Source organism: Periplaneta americana, chromosome 16 (assembly GCF_040183065.1).
Source record: "Periplaneta americana isolate PAMFEO1 chromosome 16, P.americana_PAMFEO1_priV1, whole genome shotgun sequence".
NCBI classification, from domain to species: Eukaryota; Metazoa; Arthropoda; class Insecta; order Blattodea; family Blattidae; genus Periplaneta; species Periplaneta americana.
Genome location: NC_091132.1, coordinates 58,134,821 through 58,162,087, shown reverse-complemented (window position 1 = coordinate 58,162,087; position 27,267 = coordinate 58,134,821). Strand labels below are relative to the sequence as shown.

General features: G+C 35.1%; 1 protein-coding gene across 5 annotated transcripts; it reads right to left on the bottom strand.

The window, feature by feature from the left end:
• Nucleotides 1-1,799: 1,799 nt before the first annotated feature.
• Nucleotides 1,800-27,267, bottom strand: LOC138716323 (transcription factor A, mitochondrial-like). Of its 5 annotated transcripts, none has more exons than XR_011336640.1 (6): nt 27,090-27,261; nt 26,357-26,520; nt 24,902-25,107; nt 22,306-22,401; nt 20,160-20,790; nt 1,800-2,048 (listed from the first exon to the last, which is right to left on the bottom strand). XR_011336640.1 is itself a non-coding variant. In XM_069849279.1 (5 exons), the coding sequence occupies exons 1-5, from the start codon at nt 27,158-27,160 to the stop codon at nt 20,560-20,562; spliced, it is 768 nt and encodes a 255-aa protein (XP_069705380.1). In that variant the 5' UTR covers nt 27,161-27,261; the 3' UTR covers nt 19,843-20,559. The 5 variants fall into 5 exon arrangements, 2 of the variants coding, with proteins under 2 accessions (XP_069705380.1, XP_069705381.1); XR_011336639.1 differs by lacking the exon at nt 1,800-2,048 and adding an exon at nt 2,243-3,853; XR_011336641.1 differs by lacking the exon at nt 1,800-2,048 and adding an exon at nt 16,400-17,523.

The following is a 27,267-nucleotide window of genomic DNA, read 5'->3' as shown; positions in this document are numbered from 1 at the left end:
TGGGGGGGGGGGGGGGGGGGAATCAATTAGCTACAGTGATTTTTTTTTACTATCATGCATGTATGGTTTATACAATGTATAAGACTAATTGTTTGTAACCCCATTCGAAATTCTCACTTATAGATATACTTCTTTATTTTTATAAATGTACAGTAATTCTGGATTTCTTTTCTTAATTTTTCTGTCTGAGAACATAAAATTACGTATAATAATGCATTGATTTTTTCCCCTGTCCATCATTTGTCACTCTACAATATATCATGGATAACTTAAGCAGTAATGGAGGAGGGTGAAATCTGTTCCTTGACAACCATGTTATATCGGGCTTTTACTGTATTACAATATTTTGTACTTTATTGGTGCATAAAAAGTTCAGTTACCACTCACTGTATGTAGAGATTTGCCTCAGAAATGCGTGGAATTCCAAGGTGTGGGTTAAGACTAAGACTAATTTTCCACTACACTACCAGATTATAATATGTAAAGTATGTAAAATGATTTCTTCAATCTTCCAACTTTTCATTTCTCTAAAATCATTATCTGGTGTGAGAAAGCTAAAAGTACTGAGGTGAAGAACATAACATGTAACTACATACTCAAAAGAGTAGGTGAATACGATTACAAAATAGTATTCTCAAAATTGACTATAAATTATTTCCCTCTTGATATCGCTCCCTCTATATATATATATATATATACATATATATATGTTATATTACCAATTGTTCTGTATGGTTGTGAAACTTGAACTCTCACTTTCAGAGAGGAACAGAGATTAAGGGTGTTTAACAATAAGGTTCTTAGGAAAATATTTGGGGCTAAGAAGAAGTTACAGCAGAAAGGAGAAAGTTACACAACGCAGAATTGTACGCATTGTTTTCTTTACCTGACATAATTAGGAATATTAAATCTAGACGTTTGTGATGGGCAGGGCATGTAGCACATATGGCCAGAAATGCAGAAATGCATATAGAGTGTTAGTTGGGAGACCTGAGGGAAAAAGACCTTTGGGGAGGCCGAGACGTAGATGGGAGGATAATATGTTGTTTTCTAATGCCAGGCGTTTGACAATAAAGTCATTTGACCTCTTGCACTCCAATATTTTTCAAAGATATTATCATGGCCAGCCACTGAAGCACAGATTTTGAGGTGTTCCGAATCCATTTCTTGGTTTGAGTTGCACAATGGACAGTGAAAAATGGCAAGTTGTAGCCGATTTAAGTGAACACCATATTTTAACGTTTTGGTGGCTACTTCATGGGAGGATAATATTAAAATGGATTTGAGTGGGGTAGGATATGATGATAGACTGGATTAATCTTGCACAGGATAGGGACTGATGGAGGACTTATGTGAGGGCAGCAATGAACCTGCGGGTTCCTTAAAAGCCATTTGTGAGTATATATATAAGAAAAAAATCTTTAATATCATATGTGTATATCTATATATATATATATATATATATATATATATATATATATATATGATATTAAAGATTTTTTTCTTCGTAAGCTCTTAATTCACAAAATAAAATATGCTTCATAAGAGATTCGAAGCTTGTATTCTAATGTTCAATGGAACTTGATTCAGGGATGGCTAACCTTTTTTTAAATTTTGCAGTACATTGTTAGAAATTATTTGAAGGGCTACCGTAACCAACTTTTATCTTAACAAATGGTCTATTTTGAACTTAAAATGAGGTTATTTGGTGGACTTTATCCATCCATAGTTTTAAAAAAGTCATTTTATTAAGACTCTTACAATCGTTCACATAATTGGCTGTATGAAAAAACAGCGACACAGCTATAGGAAAGGGAGAGAGAAAGTGACAGAGATACAAGCATGGTGTTGCCTGATCCACTGCAACACACATGATTTCTGAAATAATGCATTATACCTAGACATAAATGTGTGAAATAAATAATTGATATTTTGAAACTTTTACTTCAATATAATGCACCGACATAACCCATAAAATTAAATCAGCATCGGCAATGTTCAGATATGCATATTGTATCAGCAGAGCCATTTCCAGTTAGTCGAACCACCTACAAGAAAATATTAGGGATTGATTAGTCGCCTGCAATGCTAGTGTTATGAAGCTTACCTAGCTGACAGTTATTGTAGAAATTCAGAATCCATAATATTATAGCAGTATTGTGGGATGGTCCCTTCTACTGGATGTGATTCCTAAACACATCCTTGAGATGCTAACTTTTTCAAGAGATAATTCTTCACGTCGTACTGAGAACATATAGAAAATGTCAGTGCCTTTATTGCTGGGGATTTTTTTTTTATATACAGTTAATTATTTTACAATACAGATGAATCAGTTCATCTTCAGCTAAATGATTTCATACATTGAATGAGCAAAAACGTATACAAAATCTCAGTTGTCATTTCATTGCCGGTGAACCATTATAAAATTCAATATAAACAGACCAATTATATCTTGATTCCATATGTTGGACAGCTAGATTGTGATGCTGAATACTGTACTTGCATGTAATGGACCACCGTATAAGAAATCATTGTTGCCATTTATGTTGATCAGTTTTCATTATATTATTATTTATTACTGCTCAACATATAATTCAGATGTGTTATTGTTACAAATTATAAATTACTATTAACCATCCAGGTTGTGAGCATAAAATAAGTTAAATAATTGTATAATTTCATTAACAATATTTCTTTTAAAAATAATAATGAGGTGGTTGACTGACTAAATTTGAATGATACATATGCATACAATAAATCTTAGAAACTTGACCAGCGGGCATCTGCTTCATATATACGAGGGCTATTCATAAAGTATTCTCCATTTCTGTGTAGCATGAGAAGTATTGGGGGAAGCGATGCCAGTTGATCAGTATGTATCTAGCATTGAGAGGGAGAAGGGTTGTGCTGCTGTTCATCTGCATGTGATTCCATTCAAAATGAATGCTGCAATAGGAGATCCTGCCAAATGTGAAGTGCGAGCAGTGATATGATATCTGCTAGCAAAAAACTTAAAGGAATCAGAAATTCATTGTGATATTTGTAGTGTTAATGGGCAAAACATAATGAGTGAGGGTGTTGTGCGATGGTGTCAAATGTTAAAAAATGGATGAACAGACATTCACGATGAAAAAAGAAGTGGCCGATCAAGTGTTGTCAATGATGAAAAAGTTCGTGAAAACCGTCGGTTCACCATATTATTAGAATTTTTGGAACAATTTCCTCAAATTTCTCGAACTCTTCTGTATGAGATCATTACAGAAAATTTAGGGTACCGGTAATTCTGTGCTCACTTGGTTCCGAAATTGCTTTTTGAACAACACAAGTCACATCAGATGGGCAATGCTTTAACCTTCCTGTCACATTATCATGTCAAAGGAGAAGAACTTCTGAGCAAGATTGTCATCAGGTGACGAGACATGGATTTCTTATGCAAATGTTGAAACAAAAAGGCCAATCAATGGAATGAGGTAACACACTCACCAAAAAAGTGCCAGAAGAATTTCTCCATCAGAAAACTCTTGGCAACTGTTGTTGCACGCATGCATGCACACATGCACAATGCTAAAGCGCATCAGACTATTTCTATTTATAGTACAATGTCTCCAGTGGTCAGAGACAAAGTCCGAAAATGGCTACAAATTTCTAAAGAATATGTAGTTATTTAGAGGTGCACAATTTATTAAGGTATTCTATAAACTTTATTAAAACAAAAGGCTTTTTTTGCTTTGAAAAACTACTGTTGTAATGTAAGTACAATTGAAAAAAAAAGTTCACATAAATAAATCCTCTATTATTTCCCACAAATAAATCCAAGGTTGTACTATCACAGCATCCAAAATGATGGAAAAACCTGAAAAAATTAAGCATTATAAAGTTACTCACTGAAAAAAGGATTTTCACACAATCTATAACAAGTTTGCTGAACCTGCAGTTTATTAAAAGGTTAGAGTTAGTTAAACACTTAATTTGTGGCCTTAACTTCTTTCTTTCCCTATCTACTATGTTGGTAGCTGAAATTTATTCACTCAATATACACACACAAAAAAAAAAAGGCTGATATAGGGGAGGGGTAATTTGGCCAGTGCAAGAGGTAGGATAATTCAATGCAACAAATGCTGGTCTGTTTTTAAAATTTCACAATCTCACAAATTATACAGTGCACACACAAACACACTATAATCTATACTAATAATAAATCTGTAACCGAAATTTTTCTGGTAATTTTCGCTTTTCCAAAAATAATTTGGTGTTAACATGTATAATTAATCATCCTGAAATCGAAAATCGCTTTTTTTTTTAATTTTTGTTTGTATATCTGTCTGGATGTTTGTTATCTTTTCACGCTTTAATGGCTGAGATTTCGATGAAAATTGGAATATAAATTAAATTCGTTGTAACTTAGATTTTAGGCTATACGCCATTCAAAATACTTTATTTAAACGGGGGTTATAAGGGGGCCTGAATTAAATAAATCGAAATAACTCGCTTATTACTCATTTTTTGACAAATGTTACATAACAAAAGTTTCTTTAAAAACAATTTCCGATAACTTTTATTCTATGCAAAATTTTGATAGGACTGATATTACTATGGTCTATGATGTACCGAAGTACATAATATTTCCGTGCAGGAATTCTGCATTACCATAGGTGAGATATATTTGTTTTAAAATAACAATGCTTTTTATATCCTGGCCACGTGAGATTAATATACGATGTTAGCCACGAATATACGAGTAATAAAGATAAAACAAACGACTCTGCATTTATTTAAGGCAGCCTTGGAATCCTTGGACAACAATCGGATTAATATACGGATGATATGATATGTGATACTAAATATTGGTTATTTGCAAGAAGTCGTCGCTGGACGATTCACATTATTTCCAGGTTAGTTGAATCAACTCATCTAGTGAACGATATAAATCTTTAAAATACTAGGTGTCTCTCCCTTATCCTCTTGTTACTTGTGGGCCGTCCCAAACCCCGACCTCCACCGCTAAGAGCGCCGGTCCTTATATACCCGTCAGTCAAGGCCTTCTGACAAATAAAAGCAATTGACAATAGATATCTCAGTCATGACAACCTCATAAAATATCTTATCAATTGAATAATCGATCTTGCTACGTACAACATAATTATATTATATTATTACCCATTTCAGCGAGTACTGACGACCACTGCAAAATACGATAATTTGGTCCAGGGAGTATTCTCTTTTGGCACAAGGATGATTTATGTAACATGTTTCTAAATTATTAGTCTTTTTAATACCGGTACATTTTTTAATAAATCACTGAAAAACAAATGTGAATATAGGAAGTGGAGTGAGTACGAAATTATTATTTTTTGGCGCATCATTTTTACGTAAATAACGAAAAATAAAAAGGGATTATTAGCAAGTAAGTACACTGCGTTTGTCAAATGCGCATCACCATGCTTTCGAAAAGGCACTTTTGAGTGCCCGACACCCCGCTTTTTTTCATCATGTGCTACAAGTCAGATCATCATCGGGGCTTGCAGCCCCGATACCCCGCTTTTTTCATCATGTGCTACATGTCGGATCATCATCGGGGCTTGCAGCCCCAACACCCCGCTTTTTTCATCATGTGCTACAAGTCAGATCATCATCTGGGCTTGCAGCCCCGATACTCCGCTTTTTTCATCATGTGCTACATGTCGGATCATCATCGGGGCTTGCAGCCCCGATACCCCGCTTTTTCCATCATGTGCTACACGTCAGATCATCATCGGGGCTTGCAGCCCCGATACTCCGCTTTTTTCATCATGTGCTACATGTCGGATCATCATCGGGGCTTGTAGCCCCGATACCCCGCTTTCTACGTCATGTGTTACACGTCGGATCATCATCGGGGCTTGCAGCCCCGATACCCCGCTTTCTACGTCATGTGTTACACGTCGGATCATCATCGGGGCTTGCAGCCCCGATACCCCGCTTTTTATATCATGTGCTACACGTCGGATCATCATCGAGGCTTGTAGCCCCGATACCCCGCTTTTTACATCATGTGCTACACGTAGGATCATCATCAGGGCTTGAAGCCCCAATACCCCGCTTGCTACGTGCAAAACAATTATATTATATTATTACCCATTTCAGCGAGTACTGACGACCACTGCAAAATACGATAATTTGGTCCAGGGAGCATTCTCTTATGGCACAAGGATGATTTATGTAACATGTTTCTAAATGCTACGTACAACATTATTTTATTATATTATTATTACCCATTTCAGCGAGTACTGACGACCACTGCAAAATACGACAGTTTGGTCCAGGGAGCATTCTCTTTTGGCACAAGGATGATTTATGTAACATGTTTCTAAATTATTAGTCTTTTAAATACCGGTACATTCTTTAATAAATTACTGAAAAACAAATGTGAATACATAGGATGTGGAGTGAGTACGAAATTATTATTATTTTTTATTTTTTGGCGCATCATTTTTACGTAAATAACGACAAATAAAAACTAACATGCCACATAACATTATTTTAAGAAATACAAGAAACAAGCATGAACAATATTCACCGTTCTTAATGATCGGGGGATAGAAAAAAAACCGTATGGAATAGAAATTACATACAAATGTGCATGTAATAAACAATAAGCAAACCATCTTCGATTAATAATTCCAAAACAACGTGAATATAGCGTGGATTGTGTAGGAAAATAATTTCTTATAAGTTGCTCCCAATGTGCATCATTGTTAACTTATGAAAACAAATGAAAATTAACATGGCATATAAACACTATTTGAAGAAAGATAGGAGATATTAAGTAATATTCATCGTTCTTAATGATCTTCGGATGGAAAATAACAATGAAATATGTATAAAATAGAAATTACATACAGGTGAGCATATAAAAAACAGTAAGTAGAATTATTTATTTGATTAATAAGCTTAAATTACTCCAGGTTTAGTGCGTTGTGTAACAATAGACAATGGAATCGTTCACAGAAGTGAACTATAAATGATGTGAATCGTTCAGTGCATCCATCTTGTTGTGTAACAATACCCTAGAAGTGAACTATAAACGATGTGAATCGTTCAGCGACGACTTCTTACAAATAACCTAAATATTATTATATTATAAAGAGAGAGTGTTTGTGTGTTTGCATGAGGCAATCTCAAGAAACTATTTAGTAGATTTAAATAATTCTTTCGTCATTGGAAAGTGTAGTTCCTTTAGATGGACGTAGGCTTTATGTCATTACAGATGCTTATGAGTGAATCGAATACTGGGCACAAATGCATATAAGGTAGGACTAAACAGAACCTTACCCACAGAAAACTTTATATACTGTCGAAACTAATAATTAGCTATATGTACTGCAGTTAAATTTAATGTTATTTGGAGGTACCGTACTGAAATTTGATGTCTGATTTGTGATGCGTTTTTTATGAAAGAATAAAAGCCAGAGATGGAATAATTTTACAAATATACTCGCGGCACATATGAAGTATTAATTATTCAGTAGCATAACAGTACATATTTTTATTGCTTAATTACGTATTTGGGTGAACTATGGTAATGTATATTTAATAGGTTACAGTTCTATGTAGTGCACAATACTCCATATTGAATAATTAACAAACATCTTTAGTATGACTTGTGGTTTGTAGACCATCTCAAACCCCGAACTCCACCCCTCTGAGCACGAGATCTTATATACTCGGTCAGTTATTGCCGAATGTTACCAATAAAAACAATTAACGACATAGGTATTTCAGTCATAAAGTCATACAATACCAGATGAAACTATGAAATAATTACATAATTGAAATACGACTAATTGGTCTAGGGAGCATTCGTTTTCTTTGCAAGAATAATTCGTGTAACATGTTTGTAAATTAGTCTTGAATATGTTGCGCTGCTGGAAAAGTTTTTCTTCCTGAGATTCAAGATTCCCCACAACCAATTAGAAACTTAGGTAGGTACTTATAGTAGTGTTATCAACACACGTTTTAAATATTATAGGGAAGTACAACACCTTATTTCAAATGGTATCGTTTGGTGACAAAGCCTTCTTCCAGCTGAGAATGACAACCTTCAATTCTTACAAATGTATTTTATTTCAATGCTATTGAGTCTAACATAATACCAAGCTTAAACGTATAATTAATCGAACAACTCCAGAAACTACTGCATGGTAATAACAGTTACATTTATAGTTCTAAATACAACTTTGAAAGTAATTCAGGAGCAAACGATATTTATAATTGATAATAAGTTAATTATTCACTAACAATAACAAAGCTGTATTTGGAAATATAACAGATTTAAGTCAATATTTATTTATAACAAGTGCAGCGAAGCGCATGGATACGGCTAGTTAAATATATAAACTGACAGTTAAATATAATTTCCTTGTTAAGTAGTAGCAAGGCATATGGGTAATATCTCTCTAAAACATTTAATACTATGTCATTGTAGGCCTAGAAGTAAAGTATACTGTGTTGTGTAATAGTAATTTATTTACGCACTTATCCCAAAATCCTATTGAAAAAGAAGGTCTGGTATGCAATACTCCCTGCCTCAATAATGCTAGCACGCGATTTATGACACCCAAAAGACATGTCTACTGAGATATTACTGGCATATTTTTCCATTCTATCATCTGGCCACTGACACCAAACTTTCTAAGTAATTCGTTAGTTTTCGGACATTTTTGTGTGAAATAGTTGGTTTTGCGATGGTGTGTAATTTTAACAGCCCTAATTTCAATTCTGTGGCGTATTTATTGAATAACGAAACAAACCCATTTTAACTTTGTATCAGAAAGATGGAAAATTTATTCATAAATTTACAAAGAAGCTACAAAATTATTGAAGCTACTGTGGTCCGTCTGTACCAGTTACTTCTGCTTCCAGTGAGTGTGCAATGAGTATTCTGGAAAGGTTGAAAACATACTTTAAGAAACCATGATATGACAAACAAAAGATTGTCGAATCGAAGTATGCTCTCTATAGAAAAAAGAACTACTGTGGAACTTCACCAGACTGCCAGAATTCAAAGGCACAATAATAAACACTTTTGCAGAAATAAAGGATTTGCGCATAAAATTAATTTACAAGACAGGTGAGATGTCAAAATTCAGACATCACAATTTTATTACTGCATTTCTTTTTGCTAAAGTACTTCCTTAGAATCTGTGTAGCAAAGTAAATTACAGTAATGAAATTGCATTTCCAATGCCAAAATAATACATTATAACAGTAATGAAATAATATAGGCCTATAATACTGCAGTGGTGGTGGCGGCAGCGGCAGTAGTATAGACTTTATTAGTGATAACTGCACTATAAGCTACTGTATAAAATATTCAGTAATGATGATAAGATAAACTAAAATGCTGCTAGTAAGTATGGCATGCTTCATCACTGGTAAAATGATTGAGGAGCTTATTTTTCAAAACGACCCTTGTCCATTCCCATAATTTTGTAGGAAATTACGAAAAACGTTTTTAGGTCTAAAATTTCTTATCAGCTAGGCATGAGACATTATGAAACCAAAGAGGTTGGGTGCATTTAGAATGAAATGGGATTATGAGATACTTTTATTCCAAAGCTGAAACTAATATTTTGTCAAAATTTTTGTTGTTTACAAGAGAAAGTTTGATTCCAATAGTCACTTTTTCTTTTTAACACAAGATTTTGGTGGTTTAGAGGCGTTCTGAAGCCAAATCATTACACTTGTATGTAAAGTTATTTTTGAAGAATTTATGGACACAGAAAGCTCATTTTCGTTATCAGGTGGACAAGAGACGTTTTGAAAATGAGCTCAATTCCTCGAACATTCCAGATTGCCGGTTTCAGAATACCATTGTGTAGAGCACAGTCGTCACTATTTAAATCCATCCTAGACTTACTGTGATTCTTAGAAGTAATAAAATTTTCCTGTTGGGAGGCCGGAGGGAAGAAGACCTTTGGGGAGGCCGGAGGGAAGAAAACCTTTAGGGAGGCCGAGACGTAGATGGGAGGATAATATTAAAATGGATTTGAGGAAGGTAGAATATGACAGTAAGGACTGGATTAGGATTAATCTTGTTCAGAATAGGGACTGATGGTGGGCTAATGTGAGGGGGGGCAATGAACCTCCAGGTTCCTTAAAAGCCGTAAGTAATAAAATTTCCCTTGAACTAGTTACCAGCACCAGTCGCAAAGTGTGCCAGTGGTAGGGCTGCCACCTTATAGGCTACTGGTCAGGCTTTCATTTTATATCATTTCCTCCATACATGATGAAATGGTTATACTGCCATGAGTCGGTTCCCAGAGCCTTGTTTGTTCATAAACAGGTTGCGACCCAGAAAAGTGAGGATAAGATTTAGGTCATAGATGGAATATATCAGGTGGTTATAATTAAACTGACACAGCACGGACTGTAATGATCGTAGGAGTGTGAAACCTCGTAGATATGCTAATTAAGCAATACACTCGCGAATTATTAAAAAATAATTAGTTCCAAGTTTTGCCACCAGGTGAAAATATGGCGCTGTAAGCAGTCGACAGGAATTGAGTAGCCCAGATGCAAAATCAGCGAATTGACAAAAAAAATGAAAAGTGAGATAATGGTAACCGTGGTTTCAGTTCGTCATTAGCTACGTAATAAGCCATACATTCGGTTACAAATCAAACTCTAAACCCTTTAAATCTAGTAAATAAAATTGCATATGGATGCAAAATCTGCTAAGTGTGGAGAGCGTAAGGATGCAATACCTGCTAACTGCACAATGCCATGTTTACTTTTGCAAAACCTGCTAAATGTCACTGAGACAACATGGCCATATTGAGAGTTACGGATGCAAAAGCTGCTATTTCGATCTCCATAAGGATCACATTGAGCATACTAAAATAACGAATAAGATATTATTAGACGCTGATAATAAAGCTACTTTTTGCTCGTATAGTTAAATTGACTATACTGCTGCATTTAAGACATCAGCTGAGAGTTTCTGCCCGCGCTTTATCGGGGACTTCTAACCTTTTATGTTAAGTGTGTTGAAGTCTTGAAGTGGTTACTGTGATTATCTTGCAGTTTTTTCGACTTTTCGACTTACCTAGACTTTATAGAGCCTTCACTTTCTAAGGCGTAAGCAAAGAGGAGTCATGCCGGAAATAACAGTGACGCGACTATAGGAACTATGGTTACAAACACTGTTCAACATCGCCTCCCACCTCAGCAACAAGTTGCATCTGTAACATGGCTTGGTCGACAGTTGCTCGCAACATATCTGGTGAAATCAGAGCGACATGTCATATGCTAGTCTTTAGATCAGGCAGAGACCGAATATGTCCTTGATAGATGCGATCTTTCAAATATCTCCACAACTAGAAGTCACATGGATTTCGGTCTGCAGATCTTGAAGGCCACACATCTGGAAATTGCCTAGAGATGATGCAGTCGTTACTGAAAGTTTTTCGCAGCAAATCTTCCATCTGTCGAGCGACATGTGGTGTTACTCCATCTTGCATGAAAATAATGGTGTGGTCACAGTTCCGTTCTTGCAAAGCTGGAATCACATGTTGCACAAGCAGGTCCCTATAACATGCAGATGTCACTATACACCTAACAGGCCCACGAGGTGTTCATATGTTTGATCTTTCCTGCCTTTTTTCTGCACCCATACCACGTTCTGACTGCTTACAGCGCCATATTTTCACCTGATGGCAAGACTTGGAACTAATTATTTTTTTAATAATTCGTAAGCGCATTGCTTAATTACCATATCTACGAGGTTTCACACTCCTATGATCATTACAGTCCGCGCTGTGCCATGCTGAACACTGTCAGTTTAATTATAACCACATTCACTACCCTTCTGCAAGTGTAAAATGTAAATATTAGAAGTTGCTCACATGAGATTCTTGAGACCTTTATTGGGCTTAACAAGATTAAATAGAGAAACATAACTATTATGGAAAAATTTGGCGATTTTTAATGTATTTTTTATTTGGTTATTTAACGACACTGTATCAACTACTGGCTTATTTAGCGTCGATGGAATTAGTGATAGCGAGATGAGGCCAAGGAGTCGCCATAGATTACCTGACATTTGCCTTATAGTTGGAGAAAACCTCGAAAAAATCCAATCAGGTAATCAGCTCAAGCTGGAATCAAACCCACGCCCAAGCGCAACTCCAGATCAATAGGTAAACGCGGAAATTAGGTGTTAGCAACATTGTTGTTGACATTTACAATATTATCAGTTACACTGGCGGGAGCACATCAACCAAATGGATCCAGATCACCTTGGCTTTTCAGTATCAACCCAGATGCAAGTGAGATTTGGGAAGACCAAGAAGAAGATGGTGGGACCAGAAAATATTTGTGATTTACAAGAGGACAAAAGCCCTATTCATTTGGTTCCTGTTGACGATATGTAAAATGCAAATAAAAAGTAACTATGTGAACAGAAGTTCGAAACATGATACTTTCCATATACAGAATGAACAATAAGTATGGAATATTGCTAATGACTTCTTAAATTTTAATTTTAGAAAAGCTGTTGAAAATAAACTATACAATATGATACCAGTATTCGAAAGAAGTTATTCAGGCATATAGGATGCGACAGTAAACTTTATTTTTTTAATGGCACCCTATATTAAAATTTACATATTCCGAATTTCCATTAAATTTTATGTATGAATGTGTAGAAATTTTATCCATTCATGTCTTTTAACTTTTTATTAAACTTGTTTCGTGGGCTTCAAACTTAAGACACATAAATAAAATGTTGAGTAGACCATAAAACTAAACAAAACACTATCACTAACCAAACTTGACAATAGATGCTCAAAATGAGAACCACTCACAGCCAGACAATGTCCCAGTCTATCATGAAAACAGTCTAATCTTTCTCACAGTTACATGACTGATCTGTTCCATCTCATATCTACAATAGACTGTTTTCGTGATGGACTCGAGATTGTTTCACAAGTTCGGGATTGTCTGTTATTATATGATACAGTAATAAAAAAATTTTCCAAATATCTGTCCATTACTTCTTGAGGATTTACAATGAGTATAGGGAATAAAATTCCAGGTTTTCTTACCTCACAAGTTGTTGGAATCATTTTGTGTCCAATATATTACCTCTAAATAATAATTACAAGTACCAATTAAATAATGATAAGTGGCTAAGAGAATTAACGTGAAAGACATGTTTTTAGCAACACAATTCTTCGTATATAGTATACAGTCAAACCTTCATACAACGAAAATCAATATAATGATAAATCCTGTTACAGCAATAAATTTGATTGGTACCGGCATATTTACAACAATGGTCAAATTTTGGAGAAACTCTAATGGAACGATAAAAACATATTATTTTAATATATTTGGTTTTCATATTCATTATTTCACTTTTTACTTTGTATTGCCCTCTTAAAGATGTTTCCCATTATTTCATCGATCCTCTTTCATACTTTTGTTGACCGATCTTGGCATTCTGTGCAAGGAATGTGTTACAATAGAATTTTATCTGCTTCAAGGGTGTGTGACCCTTAATAGGATTTGCTTTTATGGTTCTTGTCACTGTTTTCCTGACCGCCTGGCACTTTTCACATCGAGTATTACTTGTTAATAATGGAAGATGTAACAGGAAAACAAATCAGTTTGGAGACTAAATTAGCTGCATTTAGTGATTTAGATAGGAGATTGAAGCAGACTAAGTGGCTAAGAGGTATGGGTTTGCACAACCAACACTTGGAACACTCACAAAGAAATGGAAGGAAATAAAGGACAGTGTTGCAAGTCGTAAAATTAACCCTGAATGGAAGCAATTAGAAACACGTTTGTTGCTGAAAACCTCAAAACCAAAAACAGAGTACAATTACTGATTTTTTTAAAAACATGCCAGAATGTTAAATGAATTTGTATGCCAAGTAGGGTAATCAAATCTTGAGTAAATGTTATTTCATATTATGAAATGTTGTTTTATACATCTTATTTCTACTATATTCTCTTTCAAAACATATATTTGGGCAACAGTTATACAACAGTAACCCTGATATAACAATACAAATTTCCTAGTTCCCCAAAAATTGTTGTATTGAGGTTCAATTGTAATTTGTGAGATATTTATAGAAATTACTGGCCTGGGAAAATTAATCTATACTAATAAGAAATCTGTAAGCGAATTTTTTTTGGTAATTTTCCCTTTTCCAAAATAATTGGTGTTAACATGTATAATTAACCATCCTGAAACCGAAAATTGCTTTTTTAAATTTTCGTTTGTATGTCTGTCTGTCTCTGGATGTTTGTTACCTTTTCACGTGATAATGGCTGAACAGATTTAATATGAAAATTGGAATAAAAATTAAGTTCGTTGTAACTTAGATTTTAGGCTATATGGCATTCAAAATACTTGATTTAAAGAGGGATTAAGGGGGTCTGAATTAAATAAATGGAAATATCTCCCTTATTATTGATTTTCATGAAAAATGTTACATAACAAAAGTTTCTTTAAAAATGATTTTTGATAAGTTTTATTCTATGCAAAATTTTGATAGGAGTGATATTTAAGTTTAATATAACAATGCTTTTTGTGTCATGGCCATCTCAGATTATACGAGTAATAAAGACAAAACAAATGACTACATTTATTTAAAACAGTCTTGGACAACAATCAAATTAATATTCATAACCCATTTTTTTTTTTAAATTTGAGCCATTTTATTATTTTATTCGATTTTTGTGATAGAATTTCATTTGTTTATAAATCTGGTCAACGCTAAGAACTTTAAAATAACCCATTTATATGGAGGACATTCATATGTGTTTATAATATACTAATATTAACTTCTTATAAATAGAGAGTGTTTGTAAGATTGTATGAGGCAATCTTAGGAAACTATTTAATCAATCTGGATAATTCTTTCATCATTGGAAAGTGTACTTCCTTCAGATGGACATAGGCTTTATGTCACTACAGAAGCTCCAGAGTAAATCGAGGACTGGGCACAGATGCATGATAAGGTATGATTAAAAGAGACACACAGAAAACTTGATATACTATTGAAACTAACTATGAATGAGCGATATGTAGTTAAATTTAATGCCATCAGAAGGTAATAACATTTTATGTCTGCTTTGCATTGCGTTTATTTATGAACCAATGATAGTCAGGGATGGAATAATTTTACAAATATAATGTACATGCGACACATACATATTAAGTATTAATTATTCAGTAAGATAACGGTACATATTTTTATTGCTTATTACATATTTGGGTGAGCTACAGTAATGTATATTTAAACTTTATTTGGTCCATGCAAAATATTACTTTTTACTAGATTTTATTTTTTTGTCCATGGAATATAATCGCATTTTTACGAATGTTGTCATAAATGGCAAATAGGCCTATTTCACGTGGACCAAAAGTAAAAAAGAAATTGAGTAAAAATTAGTATTTTTTACCTTGGAGCTCACTGGAGCTGTTAATTTTCTAGATTATCCAAGTCATTTTACAAACTGCCACGAAATGGCGTTCTTTTGTTCATTATGTACCCACATTTGTTTCCTATGGTTCTTAAAATAATATTTATGTCGGCCTACTATGTTAGCTTTAATGTGTTTTTATTTACGTTAACAAAGATGCGCAATGAGGCCAACAAAATATTACCTTCGTACACAATCCACGTTATATTCATATTGGTTTGGAATGGTTTGTTAAGGAATGTATTCAAGACTAATTTAGAAACATGTTAAACTTATTATTCTTGCACCAAAAAAAGGGATGCTCCCTGGACCAAATAGTGGTATTTCATTATGTAGTTACTTCATAGTTCCATCTGGTATTGTATCATGTTATGACTGAGATACCTATTGTTAATTGTTTTTACTCATAAAATTTAGCCATAACAAGCAGAGTATATAAGATCTCGCGCACAGAGGGGTGGAGTTCTAGGTTTGAGGTGGCCTACACACCACAAATCGTGCTGAAGATGATGTTTTACTAATTATTCAATATGAAATGTTGTGCATTATACAGAACTCTTACCTATTAAGTATATAACCTTCTCAGTCATCACATCGTGTCTGTAGAGTAGTGTGTTATAATTCTGAAGTTATTTTCATTGATTTAAGTATGCTGTGGTGTGAGAGGATATCGAAGTTTCATCTTATTTTGTTATGTAGGTTGGGCATTAACAAATAATGTGTCCCATTTTGTAGGCAGGGCTGGGCAAAATACTGACATCCAAGTATTTCAAATACAAGTACAAAATACTTCAAAGAATAGTATTTGAAATACAAATACAAAATACTTTAAAAAAATTAACCAAAATACATTTGTATTTCAAATACTCAAAATACATTTGTATTTCAAATACCCAATACAACATATGAAGAAATAAGAATATTACCGAAAATCTAAAATATTATATTAACATTAAAATTATTTTTATCTCGAAGTTTTATATAAACACTGTAACTGAACATTCTTCCTTTTCCCAGTCAACAATGAAATTGTGCTACATATGAATAATTACTGCTCCCTTTCAAAAAAGCCAGTTTCTCAAAAAGTTCATCAGGTAAGGATCCCCTTGCTGATGAATGAATAAATCCTGCAAAACAAAACAGTCTTTGTACAGACACAGAGGAACACAAACTTGTATTATACTTTATAAAAACTTGTTTCACTGTTGGGTAATTCTCTAGAGAGCACAGGGTTGTCCCTTTGCCATTGAAGAATTGTATAAGCTCATACTCTACAGTAGACAAGTTCTTTTCTTTTTGCTTTTCAAAGTCTGTTGTACTTGAGTTGAAAACATAAAAATTGTTTTCATCGTCTTCATTGTCAGAACTGACCAAAGGTGTAACGAGAACTGCTCAGCTGATTTCACACACATATTCTGTATCCTCTTCTTATCATTTGGTGAGGCAGTGTCAGGTAGCTATCTCATCTTAATTGATGGGTGGAAACAAGCTGCCAAAATAACTCAATTTGCTTCTAGGGTCAGATCAAACATCACTTTAAATCTTGATGAAAGCGAACTCATTAGGATTGGAGTTACTTGGAATAGATGGTGTAGATTACTAGGTAACATAATATGTAATCTGTATTTGAGGGAAATTAATGTGGATAGAAGTTGGCCGTAATAGCACATCTTCTCATTTTGCATTAAATCAAGGGCTATGGCAATGGACTTCAGAACTGCACACTATTCTTCAAGGTACTAAAACTCAACATCTTTGAAGGTTGGCAATCCCAGTTTTTCACATATACTGTTTATATCATGTTTGCATTGCAATATTTGAGAGATTGAGCCATAAAGAGAATTCCATCGAGTTGGGCAAGGAAACTTTAATGAATATTTCAAGACATCTGATATAATTTCTGAGGATTTGGGTCTCCTAGACGCATTCCATAATGCTGAACACTTAGCAAGTGTTGGGTGATGGATCCTTGATGCTGTTGGAGATTTCTTTATGGCATTAAGGAAATCAGCTGTGGCAAGAAAACTAAGTGTATGGCTAGCACATCTGAAATGGGTAGGCAAATAAGACAGAAGTTCATTCTTCAAATACAAATCCAAAATTTGAAGGACAAAAGAAGAAGAAAGTATTTTCAGATTCAAAATGGAATATTTTCAGTATTTGAAATACAAAATACATCAATTTTATGTATTTAAATACAAAATACTTTCTAAAATCCTTGCAAATTACAAAATACAAATGTATTTCAAATACTGCCCAGCCCTGTTTGTAGGTAAGAGAGCATTCGCCTACATAACGTAGATTGACCGGCACGAAGGCCATGCAACACTCGGAAATCAGTCTTGCGTACGCTTTGCCATTTTTATTATTACTGAACTTACCTGGAATATAAGAGGCGTTGGAAATGATGACCTTCTGCTGCAACACATCTCTGATACCTTTTAAGGATTTTAATGGCTTCATATGCTGTGGTTTTAGAGACACCAATTTTTTTCGCGAGATGACAGAGATATTTTTATGAGATGTGATCCAATTTTTCTCATATTTCATCCAGTTTTTCCTCAATCAGTACACAACGTGTGTTTTGTTGCTTTTATTCAGTATTGACCCAGTTTCTCTAAATGTTTAACGAGGTTGCGTATAGTCTTGACATGTGGAACAGTAACATTAGAAAATCTTCTTGCAAATCATCTTTTTACCTTTCCACAATCACTCTTTTCCGATAAGTCTCTACCATGAAAATCCTTTGCGTTAATGTAAATTTTAAATTTCCGTGGTGCTATGTGAACGAGCTAATCTAAACACTTCACTAACACAATCAGAAGAATAAGATGCAATCTAATGTCAACACAACCACTCTAACAGATTTACTGAAATGGACTGTTGAGGGTTCGGGATATGGTTTGTCGCAGGTTGCTAGGCCTTCATGCTGGTAGACCTATATTATGTAAACGAACACTCTATAGATGACACCACGTGATTGTACCTTGCTCTACCGAGAATCATGGCAGACAGCATTTATGCTTCGCTGCCTGTTGGAGGAGCAGTAATGCATGTTGTGTTTTGAATTTGATTTGTGTTTCATTTATTTAATGGATAAATATAAGTTGGACATTAATAATTTCGGGTAGTGTTCTGTGAGGAAAGCTTTTATACGTTAATATTAGGCAGGCAGGCCTGTGCTGTTTGAAAATGCCAAACAAATGTTTCAGTTATACCAAAACACTTCTGCCTGAAGACAAACAAAATTCGGAGACTTAATAAGAGTGAGGAAGAATGGGTTTTTAAATAATTATACAAACATTTCAGTGGTTCGAGCAAGAGAAACTAGCACTTAACGCTTTGACTGACATGCCAATAAGACAGTTCGAACTTATCAGGGTCGAAAAAGAGAAAACAGCGCTGAACATTTTCAGAGAATTAACAAACAACAAGAGCTGGACAGCGTAGTGGAGAGTTAATATGCATGTTAATACATAAGAGAAGGCCCTATGGCCTTAACTCTGTCAGTATAAATAAATTTATTATTATTACTATGTTAGCATTCCATTACGATCTAAATATCGATTATGCTCATTTTAATGATATTCAAATAGGTAAAATAGATAAAATGAAACGCAAAAATGGGGTAAAGTAGCAAACGGATTATGCTGTGCTGCTGGAAATGTTATTTCTGAGAGTCAAGCTCCCCCATAACCATTTAAAAATTTACAGTAGTACATCCGTTATCAACACATTTTAAATAATATAAGACAGTGCAACACCTTATTCCAAGTGGTTCCGTTTGGTGACAAAGCCTTCTTCCAGTTGAGAGAACAATCCTCTGTTCTTACAAATATATTCTGTTTCAGTCGTTGTTAGGTCTAACGCAATACCAAGCTTAAAAGTAGAATTAACTGAACAACTCCAGAGTGTATTGCATGGTAATAATAGTTTCATTCATACTTCTAAACACAACTTTGAAAATAATTCAGCAGCAAACGACTTATAACTTATAATAAAATAGACCTATTCATTAATAATAACAAAGCTATATTTGAAAATATAATAGATTTAAGTCAATGATATTTATTTATAAAAGGACGTGCAGCAAAGTACATGGGTAGCTAGTTCTAAATAAGAATTAAAAAGTGAATATATCTTAAAAATGTCATAATGCTGAAAATTAACGATTTACTGCGAATTCCAATATTTATGCACAAAATTACTATGGAATTGATTTTTGTATGTTTTAATCCTTGGTTAACAAAGGGTTAATGTGATTACGTGCTCAAAAGATGATCCTTTCTCATTCTGCAAATTCGGACAGTTATTTCAGAACATTATAGGGTAGTGAAGTGTACAGACATGCAATAAAAGCAAATACCTATTTCCATATTTTATTTTTAAGACATCATTATTGCATTTCAAATTCAATGCCAATGATCTTATTTTTAAAAATTACATAAAATGCTTTTTATAACAAAACATAAAAATATTACTTAAGTAATATATACAAAGTATTCTCTGCTATTCAGCCAAAGTTGCCTAGCAAACACTTGCAGTCATAGTAAGTTAGATCACGCTCAGGCATAGTGGTGCAACTGTATTATGTCACTAGAAAATTAATCTGAGGAAGATAATAAATACAACTAAACCTGTCATTAGCATAACATGCTTCTGAATGCCATCTGGGAACTTACTTTTTGTAATGCTCCAATCTTCTAGTAGCTTACTCTTCAATTCTTTATATTTGTAACAAGCAAGTAACAAAATTCTTTCACGTATTTTCTTGTCATTTTTTCCACTGCATTCAACATTCCTCGATTCTACATCACTCCTATCTTCTCTAAATACTGGAGATCTGAGATTTAATTCTTCAACATCTGTGTCCCGACCCACCACTTTACCACTACCAGTCTTTTGAAATGAGATTCCCTGATCCATCACTGTACTGGTCTTTTGGGATGAAGTTTTTGGACTCATCACTTTGCCAGTCTTTTGAGGTGAAACTAAGGGTTCACCTACTGGCACATCTCTACCTCCATCTGAATATGAAGATAAAGACTGTGACTGTGTACTTAGATCGGGACACTCGAATTCCTATTCTTCGCTTTTCTTAGACCTTCGGATTCTTTTAACGGGTGACGTTCTAGGCTCAATCAAAGCTTCATTGCGGACCACATCAATATGACCCAGTCGGATCATTTTTTCCTCCCATATTTGCATTTCACGTTTGTATCCATCCAAACCTTTTTTACTTTGTGCCGTGTAATGAGACTTTTGCTCATCTGACATATTTTCCCATTCTTTTCCCATATCCTGCAGCCATTCCTGCAGAGAGACAGAAAGAAAACATTTTCTTGTAAGTCAACATTGTTTGCACAAATTCGATTTATGAAAAGAAAAAAAGAAGGGAGGGGGAGGAGAAGGTTTTTCAGAAGAGAATATACAAAGGTTTGAGAAACCACAGAAGACGAGTAACAGCACTTAATAAATTCTTATTGTGGTCTAAGATGGAAATGAGGATTCAAGATTTATATTTCTTACCGATTAGTCTCAAGTAATGGCAAATATGTGTGTCCATATCATTAAGATCTAAACTTGTATAAACAAATGTAATTTAATGAAATCATGTTTAATAATATCTTGACAATGTTTCTTAAATAGTTACTTCATGCCTAACACATTATCTTAAAAATGTTGTTTGTTTCTTTCATTAAGATAATCAGATAACTACTGTATTTACCCGTGTAATAGACGCACTTCTTTTTTTGAGAGTCTTCTTCCGGGACACATACAGGACCGAGCCTTATTAACATGTTTATTTATATTAACATGTTTGAAGTGTGTTCGAGGTTTAGTAAATTCATATAAAATACGAAAACAGAAGTCTATAAATAATTATAGATGACTACAAAGATGCAGTGCACGCTATTTATTTAGTCAACAATCGCAATCTAACCACCAATGAAATACTGCATTGGGTAGTAATGAAGGATTTGAAAGAAATTACTGTACTACCGGAGATAAAGGTACAATTTATTAGTTTTCTTTCATTCTACAACATTTTCAATGTGTACATTGTATATAGTGTAATATTTTTATTTTCTTAAAAAGAATATCTGAAAACTTGTGGTCATATTATATTCGAGATCGTATTAGATTCGGACCAATAAGATATTGCATAAATAATACATACTTTCTTGTTCGCTCAACAAATGGAAGAAGATCTAATTCATGCCTCAGTTCCTAAAGTTTCCGAGATAGCCCATTAAAGATCTAGGTAGGTTTGGAAACAGCAATTGCAAGATGGCGTTATCTCTGCACAAAAGTACCAATATGCCTTTAAACAAGCTCTAAAGCTATCTTCCAATTAACCAGCAAAATTGGTTATCCAGCACTGGCATTGTCCCATAGTTGCCAGATATGAAGGATTCTATTGTAGTTACACTAGTATTGCTATAACAGTCAGAGACAAAATATATTGAAAATCTTATTAAACTTGTTGAATAAAAGCAGATCATATAATTTTTAATTGTCAATACTATGTGAAATGTGGGATTATCTATCACTGGTAGAATTGGTGATAAATGACACTTTGACGAGATAAGACTGAGGATTCATCACGAGATTACCTGACATTTACCTGACAGTTGAGGAAAACCTAGAAAAAAAACCTTAACCGAATAATAAACCAAAGCACGATTTGGACCCATGCCCACCAATTCACTACTTCTGAGCTACACTGGTGGCTTGATATGTACAAAAAACATAGTTTAGAATGTTTTCTAATGTGATATTCCCACGTAAAAATGATTTGGAAAAACAATGTTTTATTATACTTACTCTGAAGGACTTAATTCCTCGTGAACCTTTCTTTTCACTTAAAAATAGAAGGAAAGCTGATGCCGGTCTCTTTGGCTTTCCCAGTTCTTTCATTTTCTGGAAAAGAAACAAGAGATACATATTTTTTTGAAAAAAAAAAAAAAATATATATATATATATATTGTGACAGAACTGGGATATGATCTCACGACCGGCAGAAGGATTACAAGGTGGCCGTGATTCGGCGCAAGTGCGTGCGCATCTGCTTCCTGTGGCATGTGCTGTGGCGTAGAAAGGAGGGGTGAGAGGAGAGAGAGCAACCACGGCAGAGAGGGGAGATATCCAGATTATTCGAGAATGCCATCCTGACATCCGTGGAAATTTCTAGGCATCTGTCGATTGTTCGGGAGATCGTACTCTCCAGAAACTATGGTTTGGTTATAAATTACGACACGCGAGTGAACTTGAGCAGTGTTGTTATAGTCAATGGACAGCAAGCCAGCTAGTCTTGTGTAGCAGTGAAGCCAGCTTCGAGACCAGAGTTCGACTTGAGTGTGTCCGCAGTTGTATGAGCGTCCGAAGTCCTGAGTTCGAGTGCAGTGGACTGCAGTTGAGGGACCTGAGTTCGAAGTTCAGCAGATTGTCTCTGAAGGTCTGGGGTTCGAGATACAGTGAACTCGCACAACAAACGCTGACTGACCTTAGGAACATATAATGGACTTTCATGAGTAAGTCATGAATTATCTACTGACCAGTACCGACTACTGAGTGTTAACTCTTCCATGCAAGTGAAATCATGTCTCATCACTAAAAATCATAGATTGTGGGTCTAAATGGCCATCATGTACAGACTGAAAAAACCAGTTGCAAAAATGATTTTCCTGCGTGAGTCCCTAGGCTCCTAGGCATGCACTTCTGTAACTTTGTATGGGTGAAATTTTAATAATTTTGTCGCAGCATTATGTGCTGATGTACAGCTGACCTCAGCTTGTTGTGCTAACTTCATGAGAGATTTTTACGGCGATTGTTCTAATCGAGCACCACTATCATCCAAGTTTTCCTCAGTTAAAAAATGGTTCTTTGTCTTCTTTTCTTGTCTAACACTGACTGATCTCGTTGTTTCGAATTTATTCAGTAATGAACGAACTCTAGACTTATCCAACCCCTGGAAAACTTTCTTGAAATCTATCAGACACTGAGCAGATGATTCGTATTTTAAAAAGTTACTACAAATGAAAATTCTTTGTTACTAATATCTCTGAACCATGGCTCAAGCAACAGACACAAACAGAGAAATGAAAGCCACCACTGCACACAACACACTTACTGCATTGAAAGTCAACTCAATACTGCACACAACAACAAGACAAATGTCTATCAGTTATGCATGTCCTTGAATGACACATGCACAATTAAGTATTGCTGTGACACAAGTCCTGTAAGTGAGTGGAGGAAGATAAAATATATGCACTGTATTATTATTAATTTTTTTTAATTTATGGCGAGTACTTTACTTACGTCACTCACCCATATGAAGTCAGTTATGTTAGACCAATTCACCGACAAAGTCATTGCCCGGGTGTGTCATAAGAGGCTGGTCTACGCTACACCCGCAATGAGATGATTATGAAGATTTGTTGGGATGCCACAGGGGAACCAGAGTTCCTGGAGAAAACCCCTGTTACCTGGACCACAGGCTTGTCCAACAGTGCTACACTGGGGATCGACCCCGGGTCCACATGATTATAAGTCCAGCGCTCTAGCCACTAGACCACCGTGACGGTGTGCACTGTACCATATCAATCACAATACTACATCATCTACTGAGGGATAGATACCTACTATTGAAATGATGATGAATATTGAAATGGAATGACAGTGGAATAAAGGAGGGAAACAGGAAACTCCGAGAAAAACCTTCACAAGCCTTGGCTTTGTTCACCACTGCCCACCAGGTTTTGAACCTGGGTCCACAGCTATTGTAAGTCAGTATTCTGTTAACTGAGCCACCAAGGTAATTATAACAAAGGCTTACTACATCAAGTCTGGACTTCCAGAAGGCAAAGGACCATTGGGTAGACCCAAGACCTTGATAGAGACCAAATGATTATGGGACTGTCAGCAAATCAGAGGAAATGAAGATATGGAACTGGATAAACGAACATTTTCGGCCTTCCTATCACAAATCTGGGGACTACCTGTAACAGACCTTAAGGCTGTCATAGTTCTTGGCCTACCTGTCATACACTATGTGATCAAAAGTATCCGGACACCCTACAAAACATGTCTTTATCATAGAGGCAACTACACAACATATGATACTTCATCAACTACTATGGTTGTCTAGTCTCTGAGTGATATGAAGGTAATATTGTCAGTGAAATGAGTTCAGGGTCCAGCGTCGAAAGTTACCCAACATTTACTCTTATTGAGTTGAGAGAAAATCCCGGAAAAAAACCTAACCAGGTAACTTGTCCCAACCAGAATTTGAATTCAGGCCCATTTGTTTCACGGTCAGGCATGCTAACTATTACTCCACAGCGACAGACATTTTCTTCTTCTACCAATATTAATCTGTACTATGTAGACCTATATTTAAAGCATACAGCAGACCTACCTTCTTCAATTTTCTCTTTTCTTTCGAATGTGCTATGACAACTTTTGCTTTCTTGATTTCTTCACGCTGTTCATTTGTTAGTGACTGTTCATATTTAACATTGGCTGACACAAAATCAACCATTTCGCGCTTGTATTCTGCTTCTAACTTCTGTCGCAGTGTCATATCTGTTTTTTCCCATTCTTGTGCAACCAGTTTTATGATATCTGAACAGAAATACGCATAAATAAGTGACATAGACATATTTAATCGACTACAAAGAGTTCTTATGCAGAATGGTCCCAGACAGTAATGTTTCGTTGGTTTAATGATGGTAGAGCAGAGCACCTGTCCCAAGAAGCTAAGCAGTAATGTGTGGAGTGGGATCGGTTTGCATAGGGAAGCGAGCACGGATCTGTCCATATGACTATGTAAGACTGCTTGCCACTCGACAACAAATTTTGTTAGGTAGATGTTGAAGTGGGACGAGTGTGCATAGGAACTCTCCATATTTCTATTACTTTGTTAAGCAGGAGCCAATATAAGCAAAACTCGATAGCAGAACATCAATATTTTGAAGAGTGAAGGTTATGGAAAAAGTACAAGTAGTGAAATGTTACTTCTAAGCAATATGATTGTGTGCAGACTACATTAATATTACATTTGTTACGAATACGTCTGTAATTCTCCGAAAAAAATCTGAGAAAAAAATTTCATCCATAAAAAAAAATAAACAGTAAATTTGATCAATTAATTATTACCGGTACTAAATTCCTTTAAAAATTCAGTATTTCTTTACTATAGCATAACCATGTTACAGTACAAAAGTATTTACATTCTTGGGTTCTACACGAGTCATAGTTATCATAAAGAAAAAAAAAATTTAATCGGTCTCAAATTTCACACCCAAATTAAGTGTCGAAAGCTGCTGTGAAAGTGGGGGCTGGCAGAGAGATGTGAGCAGGTGGGATCACTCCGTTGAGGTGGAAGAAGTAGGCGGCAGTGAGTGGCAGCACATATATCTCATATAGACCCGAAAACTCACCTTTTCTCAGCAAAACAATATGGAAACGCACGGAAATGAGATGCATGTGTTTCCTCTCCCTGCCGCCTACCCCTTCCACCTCACTCGAGCGATCCCTGCTGCCCGCACCTCTCCGCTGGCCATCAATTTCACTGCAACTTTCGACCCTTATTTTCGGTGTGAAATTGACGTCGGCACTCAATTTTTTTTTTCGTATACGATATGTATGATTCGACTACAACCCAATGATGTTAATACATTTGTACTTTAACGTGCCAATGCTAGTAAAGAATTATTACCATAAATTCAATTAAGCTACATATTCAGAAAATATTTGTGTAGGCTAAATATATCACTATACTAGGTACAAGTCTTTCCCAAGTCTAACACTAAATCTTACCGATAATGAACCCCAGCAGATTTGCCATTTATCCGCATTTAGAACAACATACCTGTTGGTTTAGTATGTGGATTTTTATGAAGCAAGTTGGGTCGAATTTGGGCCATAAAACGAAAATAAGGTGTAAGAGGTTTCTTTGGTTTTGGAGGCAGTCCAAGTTTATCTTCTATCGATTGCTTGATGCCTACATTTTGCTGATATAATGCTGGGACGCTCCTATGGATATAAGAGACAATAAGACATCATTAGAAAGTGGAATGTAAAGATTTGAAGTTTCACTGTTACTGTTGAAAAAATGTGATACTTCATTATTCTCATTTTGTATAAACACAGTAAGGGAGTCCCCCAAATCTGAAAAATGGTGTAGCGGGCGGTTCCTGTCGCCCACTTCTTATCCTCCTGAGACATTTGTTTATTTTAAAGTTCAATATAATTCTACACTTACAAGAAAAGTCACTGAATTGAGGAAAAATGCAGAAAAAAATTCCATCTTATAGCCTATCATAATCATGTAGAAGTATAACACAGTATAATACATTCTCAGGACTCTAGGAATCTCACAGTAATATAAATTACATATATTCTGCTTATGATTTCACCGTCATATGTAATCATAAAATAGCCTATATTATTTGCACAACAACTCATTCATTCTCTAATAACTATCCTCACACACATGAGGTTATGTTTGAAATCACCCTGAGAGCAATACAACAAAGTAAAACACTAATTTACACACTTTAAATAACTTGCACTTTTAAAACTCTTGAAAGTTATGAACTTACCTATTAAATAAAATATGTCTGTACTGTCCCACTACATTACATATCCTAAACATCTTCCCGACTACCGCCATTCGCGTTACTGGAAGACTTCCTTTAATACCTCCAATCCATCACTCCTGTAGGAGAACGTCCGGGACACTATAATTAATTGTAAACATATGTAACCGAACGGAAACAT

Coding starts and splice junctions, on each gene's coding strand:
- LOC138716323 (XM_069849279.1), bottom strand. CDS start 27,160: ATGGCGGTAGTCGGGAAGATGTTTAGGATATGTAATGTAGTGGGACAG. Junction 25,108..26,356: donor TCCACATACTAAACCAACAG/GTATGTTGTTCT, acceptor ATTTCTGTTCAG/ATATCATAAAACTGGTTGCA. Junction 20,791..22,305: donor GAGGAATTAAGTCCTTCAGA/GTAAGTATAATA, acceptor GTCTCTCTGCAG/GAATGGCTGCAGGATATGGG.